This window comes from Mauremys mutica, chromosome 13 (genome assembly GCF_020497125.1).
Source record: "Mauremys mutica isolate MM-2020 ecotype Southern chromosome 13, ASM2049712v1, whole genome shotgun sequence".
Lineage (NCBI taxonomy): Eukaryota > Metazoa > Chordata > Testudines > Geoemydidae > Mauremys > Mauremys mutica.
In genome coordinates, this window is record NC_059084.1 from 20,475,376 (window position 1) to 20,502,138 (window position 26,763).

At 51.8% G+C, this 26,763-nt stretch overlaps 2 protein-coding genes across 10 annotated transcripts in view; one reads left to right on the forward strand and one right to left on the reverse strand.

Annotated features, from left to right (window-relative positions):
• ZHX3 (zinc fingers and homeoboxes 3) overlaps nucleotides 1-7,888 on the forward strand; it is a 64,942-nt gene extending 57,054 nt beyond the window's left edge. For both annotated transcript variants that reach the window (XM_044986687.1, XM_044986686.1), the window contains exon 5: nucleotides 1,750-7,888. In XM_044986687.1, coding sequence (XP_044842622.1) covers nucleotides 1,750-1,760 — 11 coding nt within the window. In that variant the 3' untranslated portion in view covers nucleotides 1,761-7,888. The remainder of the gene's footprint in view (nucleotides 1-1,749) is intronic.
• Nucleotides 7,889-9,153: 1,265 nt separating this feature from the next.
• The window catches only part of PLCG1 (phospholipase C gamma 1), a 102,951-nt gene continuing 85,341 nt past the window's right edge, over nucleotides 9,154-26,763 (reverse strand). For 4 of the 8 annotated variants that reach the window (XM_044985477.1, XM_044985480.1, XM_044985478.1 and 1 more), the window contains 12 exons: nucleotides 25,286-25,389; nucleotides 24,478-24,574; nucleotides 24,186-24,258; nucleotides 23,496-23,653; nucleotides 22,800-22,896; nucleotides 21,552-21,776; nucleotides 20,489-20,637; nucleotides 17,215-17,329; nucleotides 15,196-15,357; nucleotides 13,989-14,077; nucleotides 12,014-12,192; nucleotides 9,156-10,765 (listed from right to left, as the gene is read on the reverse strand). In XM_044985477.1, coding sequence (XP_044841412.1) covers nucleotides 10,723-10,765; nucleotides 12,014-12,192; nucleotides 13,989-14,077; nucleotides 15,196-15,357; nucleotides 17,215-17,329; nucleotides 20,489-20,637; nucleotides 21,552-21,776; nucleotides 22,800-22,896; nucleotides 23,496-23,653; nucleotides 24,186-24,258; nucleotides 24,478-24,574; nucleotides 25,286-25,389 — 1,491 coding nt within the window. In that variant the 3' untranslated portion in view covers nucleotides 9,156-10,722. Of the gene's footprint in view, nucleotides 10,766-12,013; nucleotides 12,193-13,988; nucleotides 14,078-15,195; nucleotides 15,358-17,214; nucleotides 17,330-20,488; nucleotides 20,638-21,551; nucleotides 21,777-22,799; nucleotides 22,897-23,495; nucleotides 23,654-24,185; nucleotides 24,259-24,477; nucleotides 24,575-25,285; nucleotides 25,390-26,763 lie in introns of all 8 variants that reach the window. The other 4 variants (XM_044985482.1, XM_044985483.1, XM_044985481.1 and 1 more) reach the window with 4 other exon arrangements.

Here is a 26,763-nt window from a genome sequence, read left to right on the forward strand (position 1 = left end):
ACACTGCCCTGAGGGAAGAGCACTGAGGGGCGGGGTTTCCAGTGGAGCTGTGCTGAAATGGCATTGGCTGCCAGCTGCCCTAACACCCATTCCAGGACTCCTCCTGGAGACAGGGTTGCTTCTGAGCCCAACATGGATTCCTTGGACAAGGTAATATTGGGGGGGGGGGGGGGCTTTTTTGGCAGAGTGCTGCCGGGTGGGTGAGGATGCACTCTCCCTCCTCACCCAGCAGAGCCCCAACCATCTCCTTGAGGATCCTCAGCAGCTGGACAGTTTTCTGAACTAAACCTCGCTAAAGCACAGAGGCCCAGCAGATCAGGTTGAAGCCAGGCTCCTGCCTGCCACACAACTGTGCTAAGTTTAGAGGCCTTTAAAGAATTAAGGTCCAATCTTTAGTGGCTTCCCCCCTTCAAAGTTTTTTTTAAACACAATTTCTAGAGAAGGGTTGGGTTTTAAAGGGACCCTGCTCTTGTGCTGATTGAGAGGCTGATGAGGGCTTGTCTATACTTACCAGAGGATCGACGGTTGATTTAGCGGGTCTAGTGAAGACCTGCTAAATCAACCGCAGATCACTCTCCCATTGACTCCGGTGCTCCACCGGATTGAGACGAGTCAGGGGAGTTGACGGGAGAGCGTCTCCCATCAACATCTCGTAGTGTGGACCCCGCGGTAAATAGATCTAAGCTATGTCGACTTGAGTTACACTGTTCACGTAACTCAAATTGCATAGCTTAGATCGACTTTTCCCTGTAATGTAGACACATTACCTTCACGTTGGTGCAGATAACAAAATTCATGTGGCAGGGTGGGGCGGAGGGGTTTGGAGTGTGGGAAGGGGCTCGGGCAGGGGGTGAGTGGGGTGCAGGCTCTGGGGTGGGGCTGGGAACTTCAAGGGGCTCAGGATTGGGGCAAAGGGTTGGGGTGTGGGGGGTGCTGGCTCTGGGGTGGGGCCTGGGATGAGGGGTTTGGGGTGCAGGCTGCCCAGGAGCTGTGGTGGGGAGAGAGGACTCACCCCCCAGCTCTCTCGCCACAGCAGCTCTGGCTGGGGGAGAGGTGCCTCTCCCCAGCTGCGGCAGTTCCGGCTGGGCTGGGCTGGGCTGAGGGAGGAGCTCCTTTCCCCGGCAGCTCCAGTGAGCCTGGGCCGGGGCGAGGGAGGGGCACCTCTCCCCTGGCTCGGCACACCTGGGGCAGGTCCATGCTGGGGCCAGCAGGGAGAAGCACCTCTCCCCGCTGCAGCCCTGAACTCCTATGCGGAGCTTAATAGGCAGTTGCGTGGGCACACAGCTGCTTAGAGGGAACTTAGGTGCTGAGAGCCATTGAACCAAACTGTAAACCCTGTATATAATGGAAACCACTTCCAGCCAGGGGGTGCTGCAGCACCCCCAGTACCCCTAGTTCCAGCACCTATGGGGCCATCCTCCATCTTGTTAGATCCCTGGAACAGGGTGGTACAGAGGAGGACTCACTTAACTACAACAAACTTCTGCCACAGGAGGTGGCATCCTGCCAACAGCCACAGCTGCCTGGGTGTAGCTACTGCTTCCTTCCTGCCCCCATGCAATTTCTAGCCTTCACGCCAGCCCTGTTCCTTCCTCCTCACAGCAGGATCCTGTTCTGTAGCTTCATTTTACGATGCAACCAGCTGTTGCTCAAAGAAAGCTCTTCCAGCAGAAGAGGCCCCAGCGTTACGTGCTGATTTTGTAAGCATGTGACGTGTATTCTGACACTTGTGTATGTTGTCTCTTTCAGAAACAGATTGACCTTAAACTGCCAGCTCTGAAGGATCTGCGATTACATTTGAGAAGAGTGTAAATCCATGGGCCTGATACAAATCTCAGTAGCAGGGAGTGGTGGTGTAAAAGCACTGCTGTAATGAGACCTTTCAGTACAGCACATCAGAGAGGGAGAGCAAGAGAATCGGGCTCTTCATGCAGTGCCATCTGCAGCCTAGTCTAGAATTTTACTCACCAGCTGGCCGGAGTAGGGCATCAGTAAGATCTTCTCACTCTTGTGACGTAGGATGCTGTTGTTTCCTTTCCAGTGGATAAACTTTCAGATTTCATATTCATATAATGGAACCAACTTTTGACATGCAGACAGCCGCCTCGACAAGCATAATTAATTTTGGACATTGATTGTGTAAACGTATTTTTTGCATAGAAATGGACTATCATGGCACAATACATTTTTATCTTCAGCTGTTTGTAATGTGTTTGTTCTCTAACGGTTGGCAGCGTTGCATATGTCCCCAACTCTTGGGTCCCTAGATCAGGGAATGGTGGATACCATCATGAGTGTCAGTATGTGTGTCAGAGCAAGAGAGGAGCAGATCTGAGACACAACATGCCAGTCTTCGTATCAAGAACAGGATGAATTCAGTGGGGGTGGATGTAGATTTCTTTCCCTGGAGATGGGGGTGGAATAAGCTATTGTACACCCTCCAATATCCAGTGGTGGTCGGGATCCTGCAAAGGTCAGGAGATAGAGTTGGATATAATCTGTCCCCCTACTGCCTGGAGTAATTTTATTTCTTTTACGCCAGGCGGTGAAATGTAGCACAGCCCATTACTCTCCAAGCCTCACGTTAATTACCGAGAACTAGCACTTAATGTTTCCATCCTGCCCTGGAATCCCTTTCATTGTTTATATAGAGAACAAACTGTTCTTCAGAGAACAAATACAGACAAAAATTTGGCTTTTTGCTAACGTTTCAAGTCATCATCATCGTTGTCTAGTAGGACTCTTTTAGGCAGGCAACCAGTTTTATAGACAGGAGGCTTGCTTGTTACAACACTAGTTGAATTAGATTCCTTCTCTTGTCCCACTGTGCTAATGCTGTTAACCTACACTTATTGGTCCAGGTCACCTTACCTAGTTCTCCAACTGTAGCCCTGTCATTCTGTGAACTAGACAATAAATACGTTGCAAACTAATTTTTAGTTATCTGGTATATTAAGTGCTCACTTAATCATATGCCTTTTTAATATGTATATGTCTACAATGTCTTGGGCTATTACTGCCTTAAAGCAGCTTCTTTATTATTTTTGATTCTAGTGTAATTGTTCTTAATGTGGAAGGCTTTATTCTCAGTGGTAGGAGATATTTATTAAATGGGTGAGTTTCAAGCTCTAAGTGACCTGATCTAGTGTAAGTTTATAAAGAGATGTTGGTATTTTTAAATCTCTCCCAGCGTCTCTTCCAAAGGTAGCATTTGATTTCTACCTTGTCATCTTCTTGAATAGCGTACCCCATGCCTCGTGCCCTTATTTAGAAGGCCTCACTATTCAGTAATTAAGACGAGTAGCTCTCTTTAGTCATAGCATCGGTTGGGAATGCAAGGACTCTAGCGGGACACCTACGCCTGTTAGTTCAGTCTGTGGCAGTTCAGAGAACCATGCTGATGGAATAGCATTTCTCCTTACGCAGAGACAACATTGCAACTGTACAGGTCACACTAAACCTTTGTTAGAGGCATACCAGCAACAATAACCAGCCTCTCAATGGTGTGAGCTCAACATTTGCATGGCTGAGCCCCTACGTTCTGATGAGCCGAGCTGTCTGTTCCACAGTGGCTGCTGGCGCCTCCGTTTACATAGTCCCTGCAACTGTCATCTTGTATACCCTGAAACAGCAAGGGACGGGAGGGAGAAGAACTAGGAACGTCTAGCACTGACCATTACTCTTGATGCTACTGCTGGGAATCTGGTGACCCAAGAGTATGGCTGCATGTACAGTGTTAACTAAAGAGAACAAATACAGGTAAGTCATTTACTCTCTAGTGTCTATATACGTGTAGGAGTATTTAAATATGCACATGTACTGTTCAAATGCGCAATTTTTACTGCATAAGATGTACATTCAAAATGTACACTTTACTGAGTGCTATATAAAGATGTTGGAAACACAGTTTGCCCCTTCAAGGTGACTTTGTTGGCATACGCTTAGAAAGAGCCATCTCCAGGCCACTGAAGGAAATGTTCAATCATCACCCTGTGAATGGGTTTCTAAAATCTCTCTTTCCAGGCACTGGCTGAATTTTTTTGCAACTGGATTTTAGTCCGCCAGTAGCCCAGAAAATAAAAGGAAAAGTCTAGTCAGCTGAAGGGAATTTGGCTGTGGTGTACCCAGAAAACCCAGCCTTGAAAGGTTAAAGCTGCTAAATGCTCATTTGCGGATGTGTAAAGACATCAGGCTATTTAGTCCCTTTTTGTTAGAGGAATTTTCAAATATGCTTCCGTGCAGCCTGGCTTCCCTAAAGTGAATGGAATTGCACCTCTCTGGGCATGGTGAAGGTGGGAGTGATAAAATGGGTCTGGGATAAAGCTTCTGAACCAGACACCAGAAGAAACCTGGTTCCTTTTTAATCTCCCACGTGTTTATTACCAACACATTTTTAGTTGGTATTTCCAAAAGGGTTTGTTATAAAGAAGGGAGAGCTACTGTCATCCATGGTTCATCTAACGCAGTGGTTCTCAAACTTTTGTGCTGGTGACCCCTTTCACATAGCAAGCCTCTGACTGTGACCCCCCCTTATAAAATTAAAAACACTTTTTAATATATTTAACACCATTATAAATGCTGGATGCAAAGCGCGGTTTGGGGTGGAGGCTGACAGCTCGCAACCCCCATGTAATAACCTCGCAACCCCCTTAGGGGTCCCGACCCCCAGTTTGAGAACCCCTGATCTAACTCCTCTGTTAAATAGGTTGAAATGAAGTAGGCACTAATACCAAAATACATAGGGTTTGGTGCAGGACATTAGAAGTGTGCTTGCGCCTGAAACTGAAACAATTGTGGACCAACTCTTGGTCACTGTGAAGTGGTTTGACAGTCCCATCAGCAGCACTTCTGCACCTGGTGTTGCAGGAAACACCACCACAGTTTTGCACCTAGACAGTATTAACTTTTGTCATCCTCTAATCAACCATCGTTGTCACTTGGACTAGATAAAAGGAGAGAATGGGCTAGATGGAGTGGTGAGTTAGCATTTACTTATTAGGAGAGGAAATTTTTAAAAACTAATTTCTCCAACTCCCTCAGCTAAAAGTGAGCCTATGTTCACTCAGATTTGATGGTTGCACAGCTGTAAAAATCCTTTTATCTTCAGTCTTATGTTGTTGCTTCCATCTTACTAACGTTAGACTTCTGTATAGGAGGTGGGCTGGCTTAAAACCAGAAACTCAAGTGCTTAGTAACCTGCTATCCAGATTAATATCCAGTCATGTCTCATCTTAAAAAGAATCGTAGGTTTTCCTGGTTCTAGGAATAGAATTGGCTTGCTAGTTATTAAGAGCATGATCTGCTAGACAAGGCTCTGATTTTTTGGCTAGCATCCTGGATGTTTTTTTTAAAAACGCTATAAAATTTAATTATACCTGGTTCCTCAACTTAGTTGCTAGTTCCAGTTTCACAAGGGAGTCATTGGGATAGTGGCTTGGTTAGTTAGTGGTTCATGTACAGAGGGCATTTGTAGCTGCCTGCATTTGAGTTACCTGCAGGTGTCCAGCCTAACAGGTGATTGTGTTAACAACTTTGGTATTTGATCGTGAATTGGAAGTATACTCCCCAAGCTGCACCCCTGTAACTCTTAGAAGTGTAGTGTTTGAATCAGACTTATCAGTACTGGTAGGTGGTGGTGCAGAATCATAGAATCTCAGGGTTGGAAGGGACCTCAGGAGGTCATCTAGTCCAACCCCCTGCTCACAGCAGGACCAATCCCCAACTACATCATCCCAGCCAGGGCTTTGTCAAGCCTCACCTTAAAAACCTCTAAGGAAGGAGATTCCAGCACCTCCCTAGGGAACCCATTCCAGTGCTTCACCAGTTGCTCTCCCTCCCCCGCTGACCACTTGCTGCACAGCATGACAAGGACTGGAACAGGAGAGAATATGCCCTATCGGCTTGCTTTTGGGGGGCTAATACAGGCTGGAAATAGCCAAATTGTGGAAAACGGAGAACAAATGGTAAAATTAGGGGATATCATAGTGATGCCCATGGTATAAAATAGCTGGAGAGGGACGGCTGTACAGCTGCTGCCCGATTTTCAAAGATATTGAGGATTGACATTTCCCATTGACTTCAGCTAGAGCTGTGGACACTCAGCAATTCTGCAAATCAGGCCTGTAAATGAAGCCAAGTTCCAAACGTGGCACAGTGGGATGGACACAGCCCTATGACACTCCATGCTTGCTTAGCCTTGCTATAATGCAGCGATCTGCAGAGAGCTTGCACCTGATGTTTCAGTTATTTAAAGCAGAATGGTCTATCCCTTCTACAGCGGCCTTTGTGTGTCATTTGCCAAGACAAATGTTTCACAGCATGAGAATCAATCAGCAAAGGCAGGGCACAATGGCAGCTGTGGTATGAAACTAAATAGGTTGGGTATCTAGTTTAACAACCCTTATGTGATGGCATGACTTGCAGTGAGAGGCACAGTGACAAGACACCAAATTCTCTTGTATTTGCTGTTGGGGCCAGCTCTTGGCCTATACATTCAGGAGGAGGAGGAGGATCTGGAAGGCTGAATAGCAGTTTCATTTTTCCACACAGAGCAGCAATCCTTGATGATTGGAAACTTTAAAAAGCTTTTCCCCAAATAAAGCTGGAGCCATTGATCATAGAGCCTGACTAGAAGATGAAATGTTGCGGCTAGGGGTAGTTCAGATGGTAAGATGTTTTTCAGAGCTTGGCACAGGTCAGCATGTGTGAGATGGGAATACTGTATCTTCACATGGCTGTATTCGTAGTTACAGTGATAGTGGTAAACTCATCTCTCCCTACTTCCCAGGGAAACTGTTTTAAATTTGTGAAACCAGTTCCTAAGACAGGGAACCCTATTGACCTAACCTCAGCGATTACAAAACAAACATGTAAGCATCAGTTGAAGCTGCCAGCATGAAAAGGGGATTCAGTCACTCTCTTTGCCAGGGTAGTTCCTGCTGTGTCCATTACTGGCAATGGGATCTGCCAGGAATTTCAGACTAGCGCCACAAAAGTTTGAAAACAAACAGGAAAACAAATTAACTGAACTCTTCCAGATGCAGCAGAGCTCTATTACACTTGTCCTCATTTCAGCAAAGAGCATACGGCGCCACTTGGTCACTCATTTGAAGGCTGGCCTTAAGCAAATCTCTCCTGTCCTGGTAGATGGATGGTAGTACCCATATGCTGTTCGCTGGTGCCAATGAAGAGAGCAGGGTAGAAATCTTCTTGATAAAGTTGCACTTTTGCTCAGCCCCCATCTGATTATTTTTGTTAGGAATTTTGTCAGGAATTTTTCACCCCACGTAGGTAGCGCGGCACTAAAAGTCAGGCTTTGGGAACACGCTGCTTCTCATCAGACCACGCAATCAACATATGGTGTCTTGTTTAAAATCATCCTGGTGCTGAGTGACCTGGGATTCTGTGTGGATTTATCCAAAGGAAACTAGAATTGGAGCTGCAATGGGACCTTTTATAAGGGTAGCCTTGTGGCTAGGGACAGCGAAAAGGCTTGGCTGTCGTCTTTGTACCTTTGTACGGGGGGTAGGGGGAGTTATTTTGGATTTTTTTTTAAGACCGTAATTAGGAGATTTAACATGGCACCTGCGTGAGAAGGTAGTTTTTTACTTTTGGTGAAGGTTTTAAAGAGGAAAAACAAAGCTGCCTGTGACTGTGAGCTATAGTTATTATTAGTACTAGGGTCGCTTGTCCCTGCGATGGACTTTACATGCTCTTATTCTGTGGGTGAGAGCTCCCTGTAGCAACAGTGCCACTTCTGAGAAGTGAACCACAAGTTTCCCTTACTTTTGTATATGTGGAGGGGGGCGGGGGGAGCTTGCTTGTACAGTTTGGTGAAATGAAATGAGACCTTTTCAGTTGTTCCTAAATAAAGAGCATAAAACATGAACAGGAGCGGCGTGGTGGTGTCTGTATCAGTTGGAACGGTGGGATTAAAGGGCCAGGCATGTTACCTTGTGCTTTGCCAAGAGCTGCTGCATAGCGGCTCTTCGTTACAACTCTCTCTTCAAAGCCAGTGGTTTGGGCGCGGTGAGGCGTCCTGCCCAGCTTTCAGCACGCGGAGTCCAGCAGAGAGAGCGTGCCTGGTGGAACGGCAGCTGGGTCCTGAAGGGGGAAGCACACTTCTCAGAGGTAAGCCTCTAGGACAGACAACCCTCTGGAGTCCACAGGGATTTGGCTGTGCCAGACCATCCAGGGGCAAGGTCACCGAAGTCCTCTGCATCAGACACACACACTTCCAGATTTACATCAGCAAAAATCGTCACTTAAATATAAAAGCAGCCATGACTTTCGATCTGCTGCCCCATTGTGTCACCAAAGCCAGAGACCTGATGGCTGACTGTAAATCAGCTTCCAGAGAGCACATGGGCAGGGACAGCCTTGAAAGCAGGAGAGGGGTGTCTGGGTTTTAGTTCACACTGATGTACCAGTTAGGATCACCCCAGCTAACAGCATTCAGTCTGCCTGCCTTCCAATCGCTAGTCTGTTCCCACAAGCAACGGGTCCTGAAACACAGGGTATTAAGGTAGCCAGCGCTGATGCATCTGATTTGCCAGACTTTGTACCTCACAATCTCCTAACTCTTCTCTCCTTTTTAAAAACAAGAATCCATTGAGACACCAAGGTCTGCTTTGCCTTCAGTTCTGATGTCACCCCCTCCCAGCGAGCCTGGCTACTCCTGGGAGTGCAGTTTGCCCAACAGAGCATGAAGACACACATTGGCAGTGCCCAACGCCCAGCAGCAATGCTGGTAAAGTCCCCTACATAAACTTAAAAGAAAGTGATAGCTCCTGGGGCGCATGGGAGGGTCTCAAACGCTCAAGGACTGCATTGGTCCATGGAATCGAATAACTTACGCATTGTGCACTCTGCCATCCCTCTGGAAAACAGCATGACAGAATTTCCTCAAGCAGCCTGGTCCAGGCTTTGCAGGATCCATATTCCTCTGCAGCCTTCCTAGGTGTCTCGCTCTACGTTCTCCCTGAATGTTTATCGCTGTTTCAGCTATTTGTCTGCACATGTGCGCCTTGTTACAAGAACATACCAGGGCATATTAGGGTTTGCTTTGCCGTTTCTCCTTACCCAGCCCCCTCTGCACAAAACACAATGAGGAAAAAGCAAGTCGAGGATTTTATTGGACATTCTGGTCTTTAAAAGAGTGACCTGAACATAAGCCTCAGGCTGAGTGGGGAGTATGGCTCTTAAGTAACACCAGTCAAGAGCCAAACACAATATAGTGCACTGCAGTGGAGCATACAGCCTGCCTCAGGAGCTGTAGCATGGTCTGTTACCGTGCCTTGTCTTTCCACCCCCATGATAAATGCAGTCCCCTTGGAAGGTTGGAATAACCTAAATTCAGGCCCCAGCCTAGAGAGCAGGTACGAGTTACTGTTATGCAGTTGAGTAGCCATTTATCACTAGCCCAGGAGCAGCTCTGTTTGGAAAAGGACACGTTCCCTCTGCAGATCATCCCAACGCTCGGCCAGAGTTCTTCTTCCTCTCACTCTAAAAGAAAAGGTAAAGCTTTGCCACCTCCAAAATAAGGGTGGCAACAACTTGTCTAAATCTCAGCTGGAGAAGCCACCAGTCAAAGCAGAATTTGCAACTGCCAGCTCCTAACCTAAACCAGAGCTACTCAGTCACATGAGTTTCAGCAGTCTGGAGTGTTCCTTTAGAGGCAGCACTGCCAGAAACCACCAGGCTGGTGGCTGCACGCCAAGTAGGAAGAAACTTCTGTGGAGCTGCACCTGCTGCCAGCAGGGCTGAATTTGGCTCAGTATCTCGTGTCGCTTCTCTGGTGAGCCTCAGCTTTCTGCACTCCATTTTCTTGCTACACCGTCAGTTGGGAGTGCTCCTGCAGGCCTCCGCGGCACACGTTCCCTACCTGATGTGCAGTTTGGGCGACAGAAAGCGATAACCCACAGTCCTTCAGACCCGCTGCCTGAACTGTTTACAAGGCAACATGAAGGCAGGGAGAGCGAGCGAGCTCCAGGTCCGCCTGAAGGTGTAAAAGAGACTGCACGCAAAAACCACAGCTAGCTGCTGGCTTGAAAGGCACTGAAGAGTGGCCACTAGCCCACAAGGTGCTCTTCTGCAGTGGAGCATGAACTCAGCAGCTAGGGCAAACCTTGAGAAAGCGGAGACATTACACACTTAACACTGACTTTTTTTATTGTAACTTAAAGCTAGAGGGGCCTTGTAAACTTTGAGTTTCACTACTGGGCCCAGAGGCAGAGGCTATACAGGTACTTTGATACAACAACAATAGGGCTGAGGTGCGTCCCGCCTGGTTCTTAGGAAAGCACCTCCCTATGGGGGCATGTAAAAGGAGGGAGAAGAGGCAGGTCACTCAAGGGAGTGGGAAACATTTACATCGAGTTAATGCTGTAAAAAGCTTCCCTACCAGCTTCTGAGCAGGGCCGGGATCTAGATTTCTCAGGATATAGGCTCAAAGGGAGTTTGTTTGATTATAGACACAGTTTTGTCTCCAGCTTTAATAGCTGACAGGCTATGCACATTAATACACTTCATTATGGGCTTGGTAGTAGAAGGTGGTTGGGTGGTGAGTTTTTTTTAATTTCTCCACTCAAACACACACCAGCAGAGAAACTGGAAAAGCTGCCTGAAAGTAGGCCAAAGCAGTGACGTTTCCATAGAAACCAGTTCACAGCGTTCCGTGATAATCACAAGCACTAGAGGTGCTTTTCAGCAGGCGAAGGTGGGCTAGACCCGGTTGTCCCCGTTCACCCTGGTCCTTCGCAGTACCCTGCAGGGGAAGAGAGGAAAGGGGAGGGGCTTGAGATGAATTCTGCTGCAGAGACCTTAACAAGCAATTGTGCACTACTTATAATCCCAGTCACTGCAAGGTCCCCCGGCTCCAGCACTGGGCCTCAGGCTGGGCCGCTAAGCCCTATCCATGTCCGTCTCAGAACTGCTAGATAGCGCTGGCTGAAACTTGTGGTTTGGGGTTTGAAACCCATTCTGCTGATGTTTCTTAGCAAACAGAAAATGTTGTTTCGGAAACACCAAAACCTTCTGGTTCCCAAATGAAACATGAAACTGATGTTCTTGTCAGTTTCATGGCTGCTAGTCACTCAATGTCCCTTTCATGGAGCTGCTGCTGGGGCTGCCAGGGTCCGTTGCTCTGGTGCAGCCCCATACTGTGGACTGGCCAAGAACCTTGGCTTCCAAACTCCTGGCCCAGGAGGCTCCATGGGCTGCGTGACTCCTGAGCGGGGCAGGCTGAGCCGGGAGTCTGGAAGCTCTGATGTCCTCAGCCCCAGGGCAGTCTGCATGGCTGGGCTTCCCCAAACCCTGTATGTATGCCAGTCCCAGGAATTCCAGGCTCCCAGCTTTACGGAAAGGAGTCCTCAGAGACTCAGGTTAAGCCAGGGCTCTCAGAGCTTTCAGGTTCTCAGCTCCCAGTCAGGAGCCTGGCAGCTGGAGCATAGCCTGCCCTGAGAGCCCCAGTTCCTCCTCGCTTAGTGTTAAATAGGGTGAGGACTTCCTTCCTGCCCCAGAGCGTGAATGGCAACCTGTGAGATACACACCTGTCTTGCAGGCCAGGACTCTGCAGATGAACCTCGCTCATCCACCCTTCAATATGAAATACAGGCGCTTTGCAGGTACCTGACGCACCACGAGAAGTTGCATTGCACACTGGGCAGGTGGGGAGTGTGCTGCAACAGCCCTGACACAGGGCCTACATTATGACAACAGGCTCGAGTGCCTCTCCATGAATGGTAAGATGTCCCCTGCCTTAGCTCTGCCACTAAACCAAACCTCTCACTGCATCACACTGGACTCCTGGTAACTGTCTCCATGGGCTGTCGAGATCAGAGAGCTTACACTCAGACAGCATCACAGGGAGACGATAAGGAAAACTGATGACTAGGCAATAGAAGCTGCACTGATTAAAATCAAGGGTAGCTTGGATCCAAGGCCATGCTTGGTTTGCATTACAGGAGCTCAAGGTAGAGAGAACAAGTCCCTTTCCAAAACTCCACCGCATTACCTTCGCTCTCGGCTGTCAAAATGGTCCGCTAGCTGCTCCCGGAAATCCTCAAATGGCTGTTGGTAGCGGGCGTCAAAGGACCCTTCCCGGGCTCGGTTTGTCAGGAGCTGACTTGAAGGGTCTCCTGTCCGTTCTCGGAGGGCTGAGGCACCGAAGAGGCTAATTTCTCCATTTTCCTGCTTGAATCAGAAACAAGGGGAAGTGATATTTAAAGCACTGCACTGGGACTGCATGCACATTCTCTACCAGGGTAACAGTGCTGCAAGGAACCAGAACTGTCTGTGTAGTTGTGCAAACACAAAGATGGTGTGAACAAGTCAGATGTGCAATGAGCATGCAATTGTGCGCTGATGCTCTTTAGACATCTGCCCCAATTTTAACAGACAAACATTGGCTTTAGGGCAAGATTTTGTTTTTTAAAAGACCTTCTGCTAGAAAGGGAATTACCAACCCTTCAGGCAAAACTTGTTCATGACAGAACTACATGAACCAGCCCGATTGAGATGAGATATCAGCCTCTCTCCCTCTCCTCTCCCCCAGAGGGAGTAAGTTTAGAAACCAACATCTCCTGGGCCAGGAAGCTAGAACTATACCTGCTCAGACGAGAGGTTTAGAGCGAGGATCCAATGAAAACCAAGTGCAGCACAGGCAGATGTGTTCGAGCTCAGGAGCGGCGCCAGAGTTTCTGGTGCCCTAGGCAGAATTCGGGGGTCGGCATTTTGTGCGCTCCCCACGGGGCACGCTGGAGCTTCCGGTTCCGCTCCCGCTCCCATCGTGACACCGAAGAAGGACCCTCCACCGAAATGCCGCAGGCGACAGCAGCAGTCATTGAGCTGCTCAATTGCCTGCCACTGTTTTCTGTGGCACGTTGGCAGAAGGTCCTTCTTTGGCGGCACGACGGGAGCGGAACCGGAAGCTCCTGTGCGCCCGTGGGGGAGCGCACAAAATGCCACCCCCCGAATCCTGGAGCCCATGGTGACCGCCTAGGGTCACCTAATGGAAGCGCCGGCCCTGTTCAAGCTTCATCCCCAGAGCTCTGCTCATCCCTGCCTCACCCCACTGGGATAAACCCAGCTCAGGCAATACCCCAGAGGGGCCCACAATGTGCCATGCTTGTCTCCTGAGCAGGGGCTGCCAGTTATTCCCAGCTGTGTGGTGGGTTTCTCACAGGGACCAGCTTGGAAGAACCAAGCTGCTTTGTTGTGAGAGACTAGGGGGATGTTCTGGGCTAACGAATGACACCTCTGGAGTCTTTAGAATGGAGGAGGCCATTCAAAATCCCACTTGTGCCACTGTGCAGCAGGCGTGGCAGAGAAAGCAGTGGGCTCTTTAACAATCGCCAAGAGGTCAGGACCTCATCTTTAAGAGCCACCCAGGAGATAGCATCTCCAGCACGGAGGGCGGGTCAGTGCTGCCTCACAGCGGGCAGTGCCACCCCGCTTCCTGGAGTGCCAAGCTGTTCAACAGAGGTCTCTCCTCCAAGCACAAACCAGACTTACCCTGGCTTAGATGGGAGATCTGATGAGATGGGAAGCTCAGGTTGTGAAGTAAGATTAGTAAGGTGGTGAGGAAACAATGAATTACAGTCTCACTTAGAGTGTGTGTACACTGCAGTCAGAGGTGTGAGTGCAGCATGGGCAGACAAACCTGAGCTAGCTTTGATCTAGCTAGCCCAAGTGACAAGAGCAGTGACGAGGTGGCTAGCTGCTTGAGTACATAACGAGGGTGCAGGGTGGCCTTGTACATCTGTGCTGCTGCGGTTTCGCTGCTGCTATCGGAGCTAGCTAGATCAAAGCCAGCTCAGGTACATCTCCTTGTGCTGCAGTCACATCTCTCACTGCACTGCAGATTTACCCTTAGTCATCAGGGCAGCTCAAAGCCCTCTGGACCAGCCAGCCCTTGGTTTCTAAGCCCATCAGTGTATCTGCTCTCCTGTGTTGCAGAGAAGGACGACATTCAAGTGGACCAGCCTTACCTTGCCAGGGAAGATCTCTATTTTAACAAGCAGGGAGGCCAACTCCAGGTTCTCGCTGTAGTTGTTCTTCAACGGCACAGCTCTGTACCCTGATACAAAGAGAGCACAACCGTTACTGAGAGAAACCCGGGGGAGGGCTGGCTAGCGGGGGCCATGCACAGCACAAGCGGAGCCTCATGCACATGGCCACCCCCTACCGTGCACACACCTGCTTGCTCTAATCAGCACAAAGCAGATGGGGCATTTCTAATGCACCCCTGTGCAGAGGAGCCGGCCCTACGTCTGTGCCCACTTAATCCTTAGGTTGAGGCTGTCAATGAAGCTTGAGTGGTGTAGAGGCTTCATGCTGGCCCCTCGGCATAGGAGGTGAAATTCATCGATTTTAGGGCCAGAAGGGACTGTCTGACCTTCTAGTGTGACCTGCACAGCACAGACCAGAGGCCCTCACCCGCTATTTCCTGCATCAAGCCCATAATTGTTGTCTGAGTTACAGCATCCCTTGTAGAAAGGCATCCCCGTCTGGATTTAAAGATTGCAAGGGATGCAGAGTCTGCCGTGTCCCTAGTTACATGGTTCCAATGGGTAAATACCTCTGTTAAATGGCCACCTTATTTCTAGTCTGAATGTGCCTAACTTCAGCTTCCAGCCAGTGGATCTCATTAGGCATTTTCCTGCCGGATTAAAAAGCTGCCTACCACCCGAAAAGCTCTTCCCCATTTCAAGCCCTGTGAGCATGACCCAAGGCAATGATGGGTGCTTGTTGAACTCAGGCCACAGAAGTAAATTGAAGGGATGCAGGGCCTCACCCTTCCCCCAGTGCCCTCCTGAACCCAGAAACCAAATAACTGTTACATCCCTAAAGGGAGCAGGGCACCAGCAGAGCCCTCCACACAATATGCAGTTAGGAGGCTCGGAGAGCAAAGCTCCCTCTGTTGGTTGCATCCCACTTGCAGCAGAATCCTAGTGGTTTCCTATGGAGGAGGGTTTGGATGCAACCCAGGAAGCGGATGAGTTGATGGACCTGGAGCAAAGACCGCTGGCCTACGCCATCCCCAGATGGTGACTAAGGGACTTAGGGACAGAGGGGCAGATCAGACGGGATGTGAGCCCTGTGTTCTGCCATGCTGCCGACCCACCCTGAGACAGGTCCTCCCGCCACAAAGTCTGCGTGACAGTGGGAAGGACACACAAGCGCGTGCAGCTTTACCTGTCTTCAGGCCTTTCACTGGGAACGTGGCCTGCGCCAAGAAATTCTCGTCACTGAACATGTCCTCCTCATATACCACGAAGCGTAGGAAGGCGAAGTCGGGGTTGCTGACCTGGAAATTGAAGGTCTTCTGGGACCAGAGGGGGTTCAGGCCATTGTCCGCTATTTAAAAGAACAATCAAACCATCAAACACCAGCCCCAACATTCCCTTTGCTGCAGTATGGAGCTTCCCCACAGCTTCTCCCCATTTGATTTCTCAGAAAAATTTACTTGAAGTCTGGCTCATTTAGTGTCTGGAGTGAACGCTGGAAACTGTTCCCTTCCAGAAATCTTGTTACCTTTGGAACCTACAGATCTAACAACAATTGTCCAGGAGCTTTGGGCTTTGAGCTCTCTATTTGTACAGCACCTAGCGCAACAGAGTCCTTGCTCAGAACTGAGACTTCTAGGTACCACGACAATACAGCTTTCCTTTCTAGCTGGCCTTGCAGTTAGCGCCTACCTGTATATTCAGGACATGAAATCAAAACATAAGAAATAACAACCAGAGTCACCTTTGCTTGTAGAGCAGCCTCAAAAGAAAGTAGCCAGCAGCAGAAGAGCTATTTACGAGCATTCATTAATCAATCTGCTCAGTCATGCAGCTCAGCGTTATAAACCTCAGAGAGGGAAACTGAGGCACAGACAGCTCAAATGACTTGCCCCATTTCACGCCTCAAGTCCATGGCACAACAGGGAGTGAACCCAGGACAGTGGAAACCCACTCCCCTGCCGTAACGGTTAAACCAACATTCCTTCACACATCCTTCGATGGTATGGCAGGAAGTTCAAAACCCTGCCACTGTGCTTTGGAGTGAGACTGAGTCCAGCAAACTTGCCATTCAACCCTCAGTTCTACATTAGCTACAAACGGCAAATCATTCAAAGAGTCTCCGAGCAGCCCAGCATGCTTTGAGGCGAGGAAGAATTCTCGTAACTCTTCCCTCAGGAGAACAAGCGCCTGCAATGTGGCATGGTTACACTCTTTGAAGGGACAATGTCAACTGGAATTCTTTAATGTTGGCCCCTTTAAAAAAAAAAAAAAAAAAAAAATCTCCATTTTCTGACAGTGCCCTCCCCCCCCTTTAAATAGCAAGTACTAGAATTAAAAGATATCCCTTCAAAGGGAACACAGATAAGGATTTCTGCTCCTCTGATGGAGGTTTCTTCGGATCTTTTTAGCCAGAGGGGAAAGCGAGTAGCGGTGAATTTCACGCCAGCTGTCTATAGAGGGGAAAACCATGAAAATGACTGTCCCCGAGGTGCTGTCAAATACCCAGAGGAAACACACTGAAACAACAGAGAAATTGTGTGTGTGGGGGGGAGGGTGTTGCTAGCTTATTTCATTTACAGTCTTGGTCTCTAGAGGAACTGTGGTGTCTGCAGGTGGAAATGTGCTTCTCACATTGACATGTCCCCCATTAGCACTGAGCTCACACCATGCAGTACCGGAACAAAGCCCCTGCTTGGCTCAGTGAAGCTTTGAGCTATTTGCAGGGTGTGCAGCGCTGCTCACCACATCAAACGGCGCCCACAGTACATTCAGGACTAATGTTTAGCATGAGCACAAGGCTTCCCAAGCCTCTCGCTGGCCCCATGCCTGCAGGCTCATGGGTGAGAGCCGCAATAAAGTGTGTGTGGGCCGGAGAGAGGCAGAGGCAGCTAACATGAGACAAGATCCTGGTGAAGAGTGGCAGGTCTATGTACAGACTGTGGAGAAGCCTAGCCTAACTCCTCTTAAAACTACAAAGTGCTGGGTCTTCCTGAGGAATTTCCCCCATGTTCGCTAACACACTATTTTCCCCTAGTGAAGATGCATGCCCAAGTGTCAGATCACACACCAGGATCAATGGGAAGGGAAACCGTTTACAAACAGGGCAAAGCACATTCTACCAGGGGCTCCCTTTTCGCTGGCACAAACTGCACCCGAGATTTTTTTCGCCCATGGCTCCATTGGGAGAGCCAACCCCGGTACTCACCCACAATCTCCGTCTTCTGTTTGGCATTGTCGTACTCCGCTCCAGACACCTCGACCTCCACAAACGGGCAAACGATCCCCCTCCCGTTTTTGGGAAGATGTCGTGCCCCAAGGATCTAGAAAAAGGAAGAAAGCATTTGTGGTAATGATGAGAATGGAAAATTGCCTTCTGACCTGTGAATTTTCTAACACCCACCCCGTCTGACAATCTGTACTGCAGGGTGCTCCCCCTCCCACTGCAAGCTGGAAGCAGAACGAAGATTGACAGCCAGCCCAGAGGCAGGACCACCCTCTGCAGAACCCCAGAATGACAGCTTCCAAAGCTGAACATTATTAACTGCATATACCACTATGTCACCTACCATGGGAACCTGTAACAGAGCCCTAGGGAAGAGACCAATATTCCCTTATGCAAACACGCATGTTCCATGCTAATGTGGGAAAACAGAGAACAGAAGCATCAACTTGAATTCTCAAAGTGAATCCTTCTCCAGGTGGGCCAGATTGTCAAACAGGGAAGGTGTTAGAAGGAAAATTCACAAGTAAGAAGGAATGTTTCCTCTCTTCTCCCTCACCCCCCTGTTCAACACGCTGCATTGTGGGATGTGCTAAGTAGTTCTCAGACCTAGGCTGGGAGGATTAAAATAATGTGCTGAGCCTGGATTACTACTAGGGATGCACATTCAGAAGTACCCTGCTCCCGAAGCCGCATCTGAAGAAGAAAGGACATCACCCTTGTAGTGTGTTGTGAACGCTGATGGCCATGTAGCTGCCTGCCAGATTTCTTTATGTGAAGAACCAGACCTTTCTGCCCAAGAGGTCGCTGAACCCCTCGGGGAGTGGACTCTAATGCTGTCTGGTGGACTCACTCCAGAGGCTCTATCAGCTTCGACAATATATGCCTCAATCCTTGTTTGTCGTGGAGGAGTTAGAGCCTCCTTCCCTTTGACAGTGATACAAGATGAAAAGTGCGGTGGACCGCCGATATGGCTCCATGTGCTTGGGGAAGATTTTGAGAGCTCTCCTGACCTCCAATATAGGCCATTCAGTCTCCTAGGGATGCTTGGTATTTGGGCAGAAAGACAGCAATCTGCGGGACACTTGGGGGTTCTCCAGTGGAGTGGCCTTGGCTCCAGGCTGGCTGTCCAGTGCTGCCCTGCCTCCAACCCGCAGGGAGAGGGGCACAGTAGGACTGTCTGACGTGGAGGGGGTAGGAATAAATGGATTGACGTGGAGTGGGGCGAGAACAACTCTGTTCCCTTGCACATCTCGCTCAGGATCACAGCGAACTTTACTGAATACAACATCCCTGAACAGCAGGATCAGCCCAATTGCCAGTCCAGAAGAGATATCCCCGTTACACACACTGGGGAGAATGTGGCACATGGGCTAAAGTCACGCAGAGAGCCAAGGACACAACCCAAGTGTCCCGCCTCCCAGCCCCATTCACTGAACCCACACGTCCTTCCTTTTTCATTCGACTGCTTGGTTTTATCCCGTATTAGCCAATTCAGAACCACCAGCTTGGAGTGGATGACCAAGGCCCCCTTACCGGTACAGCAGATTGAAGGCAACCTTTCCCCAGTGCACCTGGCCCGTACAGCAGTAACTGTCCCCCCCGGAAGGGGAACTCCTTTTAGACCCCACATGGCGTCAGGAGGTCTTTGCTAGGGAATGATGTAATAATATTATAGCTAAATCCTTAAGGATGAAGGACACGGTGTCAGATGCCTTCACCCTGTAATAGGCCATCATCAGCTCAGGCAGCACGCAGGGAGGGATACCATCGTGGAAGCCATGCCTGAGGTGAGCCCACCTTCCCTGTGAATAGATCTCTCGCTGGCTCTGAGGGACAGTAGACCTGGTAACTCCTGTGGTCATCAAACCCTCCGGGACCCAGCTTCTCTTCAGCCCCAAGGGGAATCCTCTCACTACCATGAAACGCCTGAGAAAGTGCAATTGGTACCACCTCTTACCCTCAACATGTCTGATCCCTGCTGGGCCTCAGACTTGCCCCAGGGAGTAGCTGGGCCAGTGAGTTAACAGTCGCCGCTCTGTGCCTCAGTTTCCCCACCTACAATGGGGATAACGATACCCACCTCCTTCATAAAATGCGTTGAGAGCTACAGAAGGATAGCACTACAGTATGTGGGAATGGGGGGTATTGCTGCAGACAGGCCACTGCACTTCCAGAAGGGCTGCCTATGCTAGCATCAGGGGTAAAATCCTGGCCCCAATGGAGTCAATAGCAAAATCTCACTGACTGATTTCAATGGGGCTAGGATTACACCCCAGATGTTAAAACCACCAGGGCGTGTTACTGCAACACTTCGCTGGAAGGCAGCTGGGATTTAGCTCTCTGAGAAGCTGCCTCTCCCCCGCCGTGCAGTACCCTCGCAGTAGAGATCAGCTGAGCCCTGTGTGCCTCCCTTGATCTTTGTTAACCTTCAGGTCACCCTGCGAAGCTAGTCTACTTCCCCAGGCTCCCGGGGGGTTCAACTGAGGGGAAGGGAAAAGCTTGCTTCGGGTCTTTATATCAGGGGGAATCGGTTCATGTCTTGCACTACAATTTTCGCAGGCCTGGAGCAAGGGGTCATTGTGTTTTAAATCAACCTTAATGAACCACCTGAGAGAGCACCACTTTGGCTGCAAGTCGTGTGCGCGCGCATGCGTTTTCCCTCCCTCACATACACTTATAATTGAAGCCGGAATCACACTGGTGATTGGACAGCAGCTGTCCTAGGAGTATGTGGTCCTGCGGGGGCAGAGCACCACCTGCTGGTGGCAGAAGATGGTCATTTTTCTCCTCTCCTCCTCCCTGGCAGTTCCAGGGGGTGTTTCATCCTCTTCTATCTTATGCTTCCAAGCAGATTCCTGCCACTAGACTCAAGGCAGCATACTGCATCTGGGCTTGGTTCTGGCTCAAGAGTTGTTGCCCAAATGCGGGTATTAACGGGGCCAGGACAAAGCCTCCCCAATAAAGAGCACGTGATATTCTGCGTGAGAAGATGCCAGAGGGTGACAGGCCTAGGGGAGGAACATAATTCTCTACCAGTGTCCCCAGGTAGGATTAAAAGGGCTGATTCCACATGCCTCTCCCACACAGTCAGCCAGGCCCCTCACCTCCCAGCAAGGGCTCAGACAAACCAGGAACAGAGCTGTTGGCAGATGTCCTCTGCTCCCCCCCCACAACAGGGGTGGGGCACTCAAGGGGGATCACAGCAGGGAAGGGGAAAGGTAACCAGGTAACGGCAGGGCCGCAGGCCAGTACAAACCTCGATGGAGATCGAGAGCGGCTCCAGCCCGCGCACCGTGCTCTTGTCAAAGGGGTCGAAGAGGTCGTCCCGCATGTTGGCCGGCTGCAACACGTACCCACACTGGCCGCCAGACATGAACAGGGCCTGGTTCATCTGCATGGGCTTGTCTGAGAAAGACAGGCAGGGAGTGATCGCTTCAACACGGGCTGGCAGTCACGATCAGAGAAGTTACTGGAGTGCACAGTTCATTGTCCCGGCACCGGGACAGGCTCTGTCCCTACTGGGCACTGGATGGCATGTCACCCAGCCTAGGGGCTCCTCCACCTCTTCCCTTCCCAGGCGTGGTACATCACACACAGTCTGCCCCGATGTCCAGTTTCCCCCGTTTAACTCCATCCCGTTCCTGCCGGGTATCCCCTCCTGTAGCACCCTAGCGCAGTGGTTCCTAACCTGGAGGCCGCAGACCCCTGGGGGTCCACAGATGATGTCTAAGGTTTCCAAAAGGCAGCACCTCCATTTGAAATTTTTTAGGGGCCTGCAAAATGAAAAAAGGTTGAGAACCACTGCCCTAGAGGATCCCCCGCCACGCTCTAAATACCTATAGGCTTCCACCTCCCGTGCACCCATTGCGACGCAGGCCCTCGCTCATTCCATCTCTCCCCATTGGTCTGTCCTTGCAGCCCTCGGCATTTCTGTTGCTGTTCCCTATGCAGGGGGTCAATGTCCCCCCAGTAACGTGGGGCCTGGGACCGAGGGCCAGGATCGCATGCTGTGCTAGAGAGGGTGGGAGGAATGAAGCCCCTCTGCCTGCAATGGAATGGGCCAGATGGGCTGCAAGCGGAGTCTCACCTACCCCACTCTTCTGCTCAGGCGTCAGCGATCGCAGGGGGCGTCGCGTGCTAGTGACGCTGTGTGTCCTGAAGCGCTTATGGGAGGGGCAAGTGGCTGGGTGGGACTGACCTTCGACACAGGGATCAGGCTGTGACTCCTCAGGGAGGAGGGTTTGGCAGGGCACCTTTAACTGGGAGCTCTGTGTGGCACCCAAGCTATCCCCCCCTCCCTCCCGGCAGGCAGCTCTCACCTGGGGTCTGGAAGTTGAGCGCCACGAGCTGGCTGCCACAGATCCACATGGGCAGGGGGTCGTAGTTGGAGGAGTCGAGGCGCTGGCCCTTGGGGTAGATGCGGGAGAGCTGCAGCCGGTTGTACTGCAGGAACTTCTTGCCTTTGATCTTGTTGACATACTTCTCCGCCTTGGTCTCGGGGAAGGACGACATGTCCCTGTAGCAGGCCCTTTCTGTGCCAATCTCTGCCAGGAGACACGGAGCAGTCATCCATCACGCAGGAGCTCCATCGCCCCTGGACAAGGCTGGGTGAGCTGCTCCCACCTCCAAGAGATCACCAGGGTTTGCATTCCCCTTTCCACCTGGCACCGGCCTCTTCAGCGTGTGACTAGCAAATACCCTGCAGTTGATTGGGGGCGGGGACTGTCCGAATCCAAGCCCGCCCCCTGCCTAAGCTGGACCACTGCCCCCTCCTCCAGCCCCTGCTCTAGACACTCCCCTGGCTCTCCCTTAGGCAATCTGTGGCCACAGAGCTCTTCCCTCCACTAACCCTGATCTAGATCTGAGATGCTTCTGGGCATCCTCCAGAGCCCTCCACCTGCTATCCCCCAGGGCAGGGGGTCTCAAACTGGGGGTCGGGACCTCTCAGGGGGTCATGAGGTTATTACATGGGGGGTCGCGAGCTGTCAACCTCCACCCCAAACTCCGCTTTGCCTCCAGCATTTATAATGGTGTTAGATATATTAAAAAGGGTGTTAATTTATTAGGGTGGGGGGTCGCACTCAGAGGCTTGCTATGTGAAAGAGGTCGTCAGTAAAAAAAAAGTTTGAGACCCACTGCCCCAGGGCGTGTGGGCGCAGGGTGTGGGGGCAGACGGCTGAGATTGCCAGAGCCACCGTTAATTCTGAGGGGAGCTCTGTGTCCCAATATCCCCCGGGCGGCTTTGACAGCCTGGCGTGAATCCCCAGATCCGAACACACTGTTCTAAGCCAGATCCTGTTGGCAGGTGGCTGAAATCTCTCGAGAACGGCTGGCTGTGGGAGATTTCCACCACCTGGGGCTTGGAATTTTAGGAGCTTGACCTCAACTTATTTCCAATCTGGCCTTAAACCCCAAACCGCTGGTTAAATCGAATGGGGTCTGCACCCAGCATCTCAGCCCACCTCTGACAGACAGTCAGGCCAGGTTGTGCTGGGGGCATTTTGGGGGGTTATAATGCACCTGCAGCCTGTCTGCTGCGTACCGGCACCCAGGGGACCTGCACTTACTCTCTTCATCGAAGGGGACGGGCCGGCAGTAGATGACAAGTTCTGATAGCTCCAGGGCGATCTTCTTCCTCCTCTCCATCATCTTCCCTTCGGAGAGCTGCCAGGAGGCAGACACAAGTCACCAAGGCTCCTACGCTAGCAGCAGCACTTGCCCAGCGGTGACATTGGCTGCAGAGTGATCACTAGTCACTGTGACCGGAGGCTGCTGGGCTCTGCACTAGGAAACATCATGGTCCCTGAAAGCCTTTGGGGGCAGAGGGGGGCTTCAAAAGCCCCTGATGTGACTTAGAAGCACAAGTCCTAGTGACCTTCAGTGGGGTTTGTGTCCTTAAATCACTATGAAAATTCATGACTACCAGCTGCCTCCATCCTACCTCCACCCCACACTGTAGGGCGCTCCCTGGCCTGCCTCCACCCACCAGAGAACTAGCCATCTACAGAGTGGAGGGGGGAGGTTACAGGTGCCCCTCCCCTCAAGCCCCTCTCTCTCCAAGTGAGGAGCGCTTTGGTTTATTCAGCTGCTTGTTCCAGCCTCTACCAGGACCTGTCCCTCTTCCCAAGGGCTGGGAGCAGAACTCCCTTTACAAGGCTCGGTGGGGACAGGCTTGTGGGCTTGAGCAGCCAGCTCTGGGAGGGCCTGGCGTCCATCCCAAGGATGCTAGGGGCCTGTAGGGCGAGCTGGCTAACCAGACTCACCCTGGCGTCGGCCGTCTGGGCTGCCTCCCGGATCTTCTTCACCCAGTCCAGCAGGTCCTCGTGTGTGTCAGCCGCCACGTCCATGGATGGGCGCGACATGGAGGCCTTGCTGATGGAGAAGACGAAGGTGCGATTGTTCTTCCCCTCGGGGCGGATGGCTGTGACAGGAGAGGGAGGGAAGGGAAAGGTCACAACCGCTCATGCAGCCAAATCCTCCGCGCTCTGGACTGCCATTAGTGAGGGAAGGGGAAGGAACAGAACAAGTGCCGGGTGGATTTCCTACGGCCAGGCCCCGAGCTGCACCCAATTCGCTGGCCTTCAGGTTTATGATGACCAGAGACGAGGCCGGGAGGGGGGGGGGGGGGGAATGGAAATGGGCCAGCGATCTAGAGGCGGCTTGGGCTTGATTCCTGGCCTCACTGCCCGGAGCTGGGGGAGCAGGCTCATGGCGCCCCTGAGTCCATTGCTGAGCGCTGTTCCTGGGCTCAAAGTGGGAGATTTCCCCAGCCCCCAGAGAAGCCGTGTACCCCAGGTGCCCAGGGGATGCAGGACGGGAGAGGAGGGGAGGCATTTGGCTCCAGGCACTGGAGCTGCTGTGGGCGGAGAGGGAAACCAGGCCCCTTCACGCCAGGGAGCTCCCTGCAAGACCCGCACATGGGTGCGAATGAGAAGCCCCACCCCAGTGCTTACCTATCTGGCAGGACGGCACATCCAGGGTGCCTCCGAGCAGGACTCCCAGGGGGCTGTTCTCGTCTAGCTGCTGCTGGGAACAGATCACAGGTCGGCATGTCAGAACTGACTAGTGCAGCGGCGAGCCCACCCTGCTCCCCAGAGTCACGACAGCACCCCAACCCTGAGCATGGGGCACGAGTCCCAGCAGCTGGAGGAAGCATTCCCCTCTGGCTCAGACACAGCCACTTTCTCGCAGGCACCCCCCACCCCACCCCCACATCCCTTCCCAGGCACTCGGAAACACGCTCACCTCCCTGTCGGGCTCCTGGCCACCGAGGCTGGCTAGCTCCTCCACGTAGTTGGAAGGAAACCACAGCTGTTTTTTGCCCCCATAATCTCCTCTCCACCTGGGAGAGACAAAGGTGCAGCCACTGTCAGAACAGTCCCCAGTGGCCCCAGGGAGCCGCCCCGGAGCTCCTGGGACCTCAGAAGGACACAACCCTAAGGAGGCTCCACAAAGGGAAGGGCCCAGCTCCTGGAGCCACGGTGTGGCCACAGCAGAGTCGGCAGAACCTGTCCCCTCTCACACACTCCTGTGTGAGCCCTGCCGGCATCGGGCACAGAGGGACGCCCCCGGCCCTCCAAAAGGGTCCCGGCTCCACCGGCTGCGTAATGCCTCCCGTGGACTGTATTTTGAATGGCTCGTTACAAGCTGACGGGCAGCGGTGGAGTTTACCCCACTGACAGGCGGCCATTTCACAGCGAGGCGCTCATGGGTCCGTCCCTCCCAACCCCCTTCCACCACCACATTTATTGTGGCCCCGCAGCTCAATTTCACTCACTACTTCTCCAGCCCCACATGCCCCTCCAAAGTAGGGAGGGTTTGAGTGCTGGTGCCAGAGGGACAGTCCTTTGCTCATCTACAGAACAAGAACAGGGGGGCAGCAAGGCCCCCTCCTCCCCAATGGTCTCTGTGACGCTGGCAGACCCCTGGCTTCTCCTCTGAGGCTGCTGACTTTTGGGACTCCCGTCTGCTAGGATGGGTGCAAGGTCACCAAGCTCATCCTCTGGCATCCAGAGGGCAGACACCGGAAATGGGCTGGGCGGGGGTCGCTCACCAGCCTCCTTCCTGCTTCTCCACGTTCTGGATGATGGCGTTCTTCATGAAGGTTAGCTCGTCTTCCCGCTGCGCCTTGTAATCGAACAGGGCCTTGACGGCGCACTGCAAAAACAACAGAGGGCCGCCAGGCATGAGGCTGGGCAGCTGACACCTGGGCCAGCATGAGGCCTCCTTCCGTCAAGAGCTCCTCTTCCACTCGCCATGGCAGGTATGATCATAGGCTAACACAGAACCTATGTGCAACCGCTCCACAGGCAGGGCTCGCTCGCCTAAGGACACCCCCCATTCGGGTTGTCCACCAAGAGCCAGGATCTAGCAACCATCGTAGGACAACGTGCAACCCACTGCTGAGTGTGTGTCACTGGTACCTAGCTGTGCCTGTCTATAGAGGCTACATATCTGTTAGGGAACCTGGGCTCCTTAGCTCAAGCTCTAGCAGTTTTTAGCTCTGGAGGACCCCCTGGTTCTACCCCTGGTGTGCTGGCCAAGATGGCAGGTATCACAAATGCAAGAGCCACTGATTTTCCCTAGTGTGTCTCTTGCATTTTGTTTCTCTCTCATCCCTGTGCCTGGCTGCTATAAGGATGAGTAAAGGAAATGTTGCTGCCCCGCCCGGCTTGATGGCGCTATTGGACCAAGCAATGACAGATATGGGTCACTGCCACCGTGGTTTTGTACATGGCTTGTGTGCAATTGGGCACCCAGTCTCCCTCCACAATCAGATCAGGAGACATCACGTCCAAATGGACCTTTACACGGTCAAACGGCCAGACAGGCCGTGGCCCACGACGAGCATAAAAATGCAGTCTGCACTCAGGCTTTGCAACTGTGCTTTGCAGACGAGACACAAATGATACAAACGCGCATGCAGATTTTAGGGAGGGGAAAAAACCAAAACAGGAACCCAAAGTGTGGTTTGTTTCCTTTATCTTACTGCTAGGAACCCCATGAAAAGAAATACAGGAGATTCCACTTACTAGCATCCGTCCTGGGTTTCCCGCAAAAGGTTGCCATTATCCGGCAGTTGGCTAATGAGCGGAAGGCAGGTGCATGAGGCAGCAGCCAGGGAAGGAAATGCTGGGAGGTGCCTTTCCTGGCTGCAGCCCTGCCTGCTGGCAGGACAGCAGCAGGAAGGGGGTTGGGGGGCACTGGGGGGCCATTGGGCTGCACCGTACCTCTTCCTGAGCTCTCCAAAGGCTGAGGCTCTGCTAGTCCCAGCGTTTCCTTCCCTGTGTGCAGTCCCCTAGCAAGGTGCAGCCTGGAGAGCGCAGAGAGACCGTACAGTCCCGGCTGCTGGGCTGCAGCCCCCTTCCAGCTACTGCCCTGCCCACAGCCCCTCACCTCCTGTGCAGTCCCTGTGTGCAGGCAGGTTTCAAGGGCTGCAGACAGGGAACGTGCATCCCGGCAATTCCTTCCCTGTCTGCAGCGGGGGCTTTTCTTAAAAACAAACAAACGAAGTTGCTAGTACGTGGGATG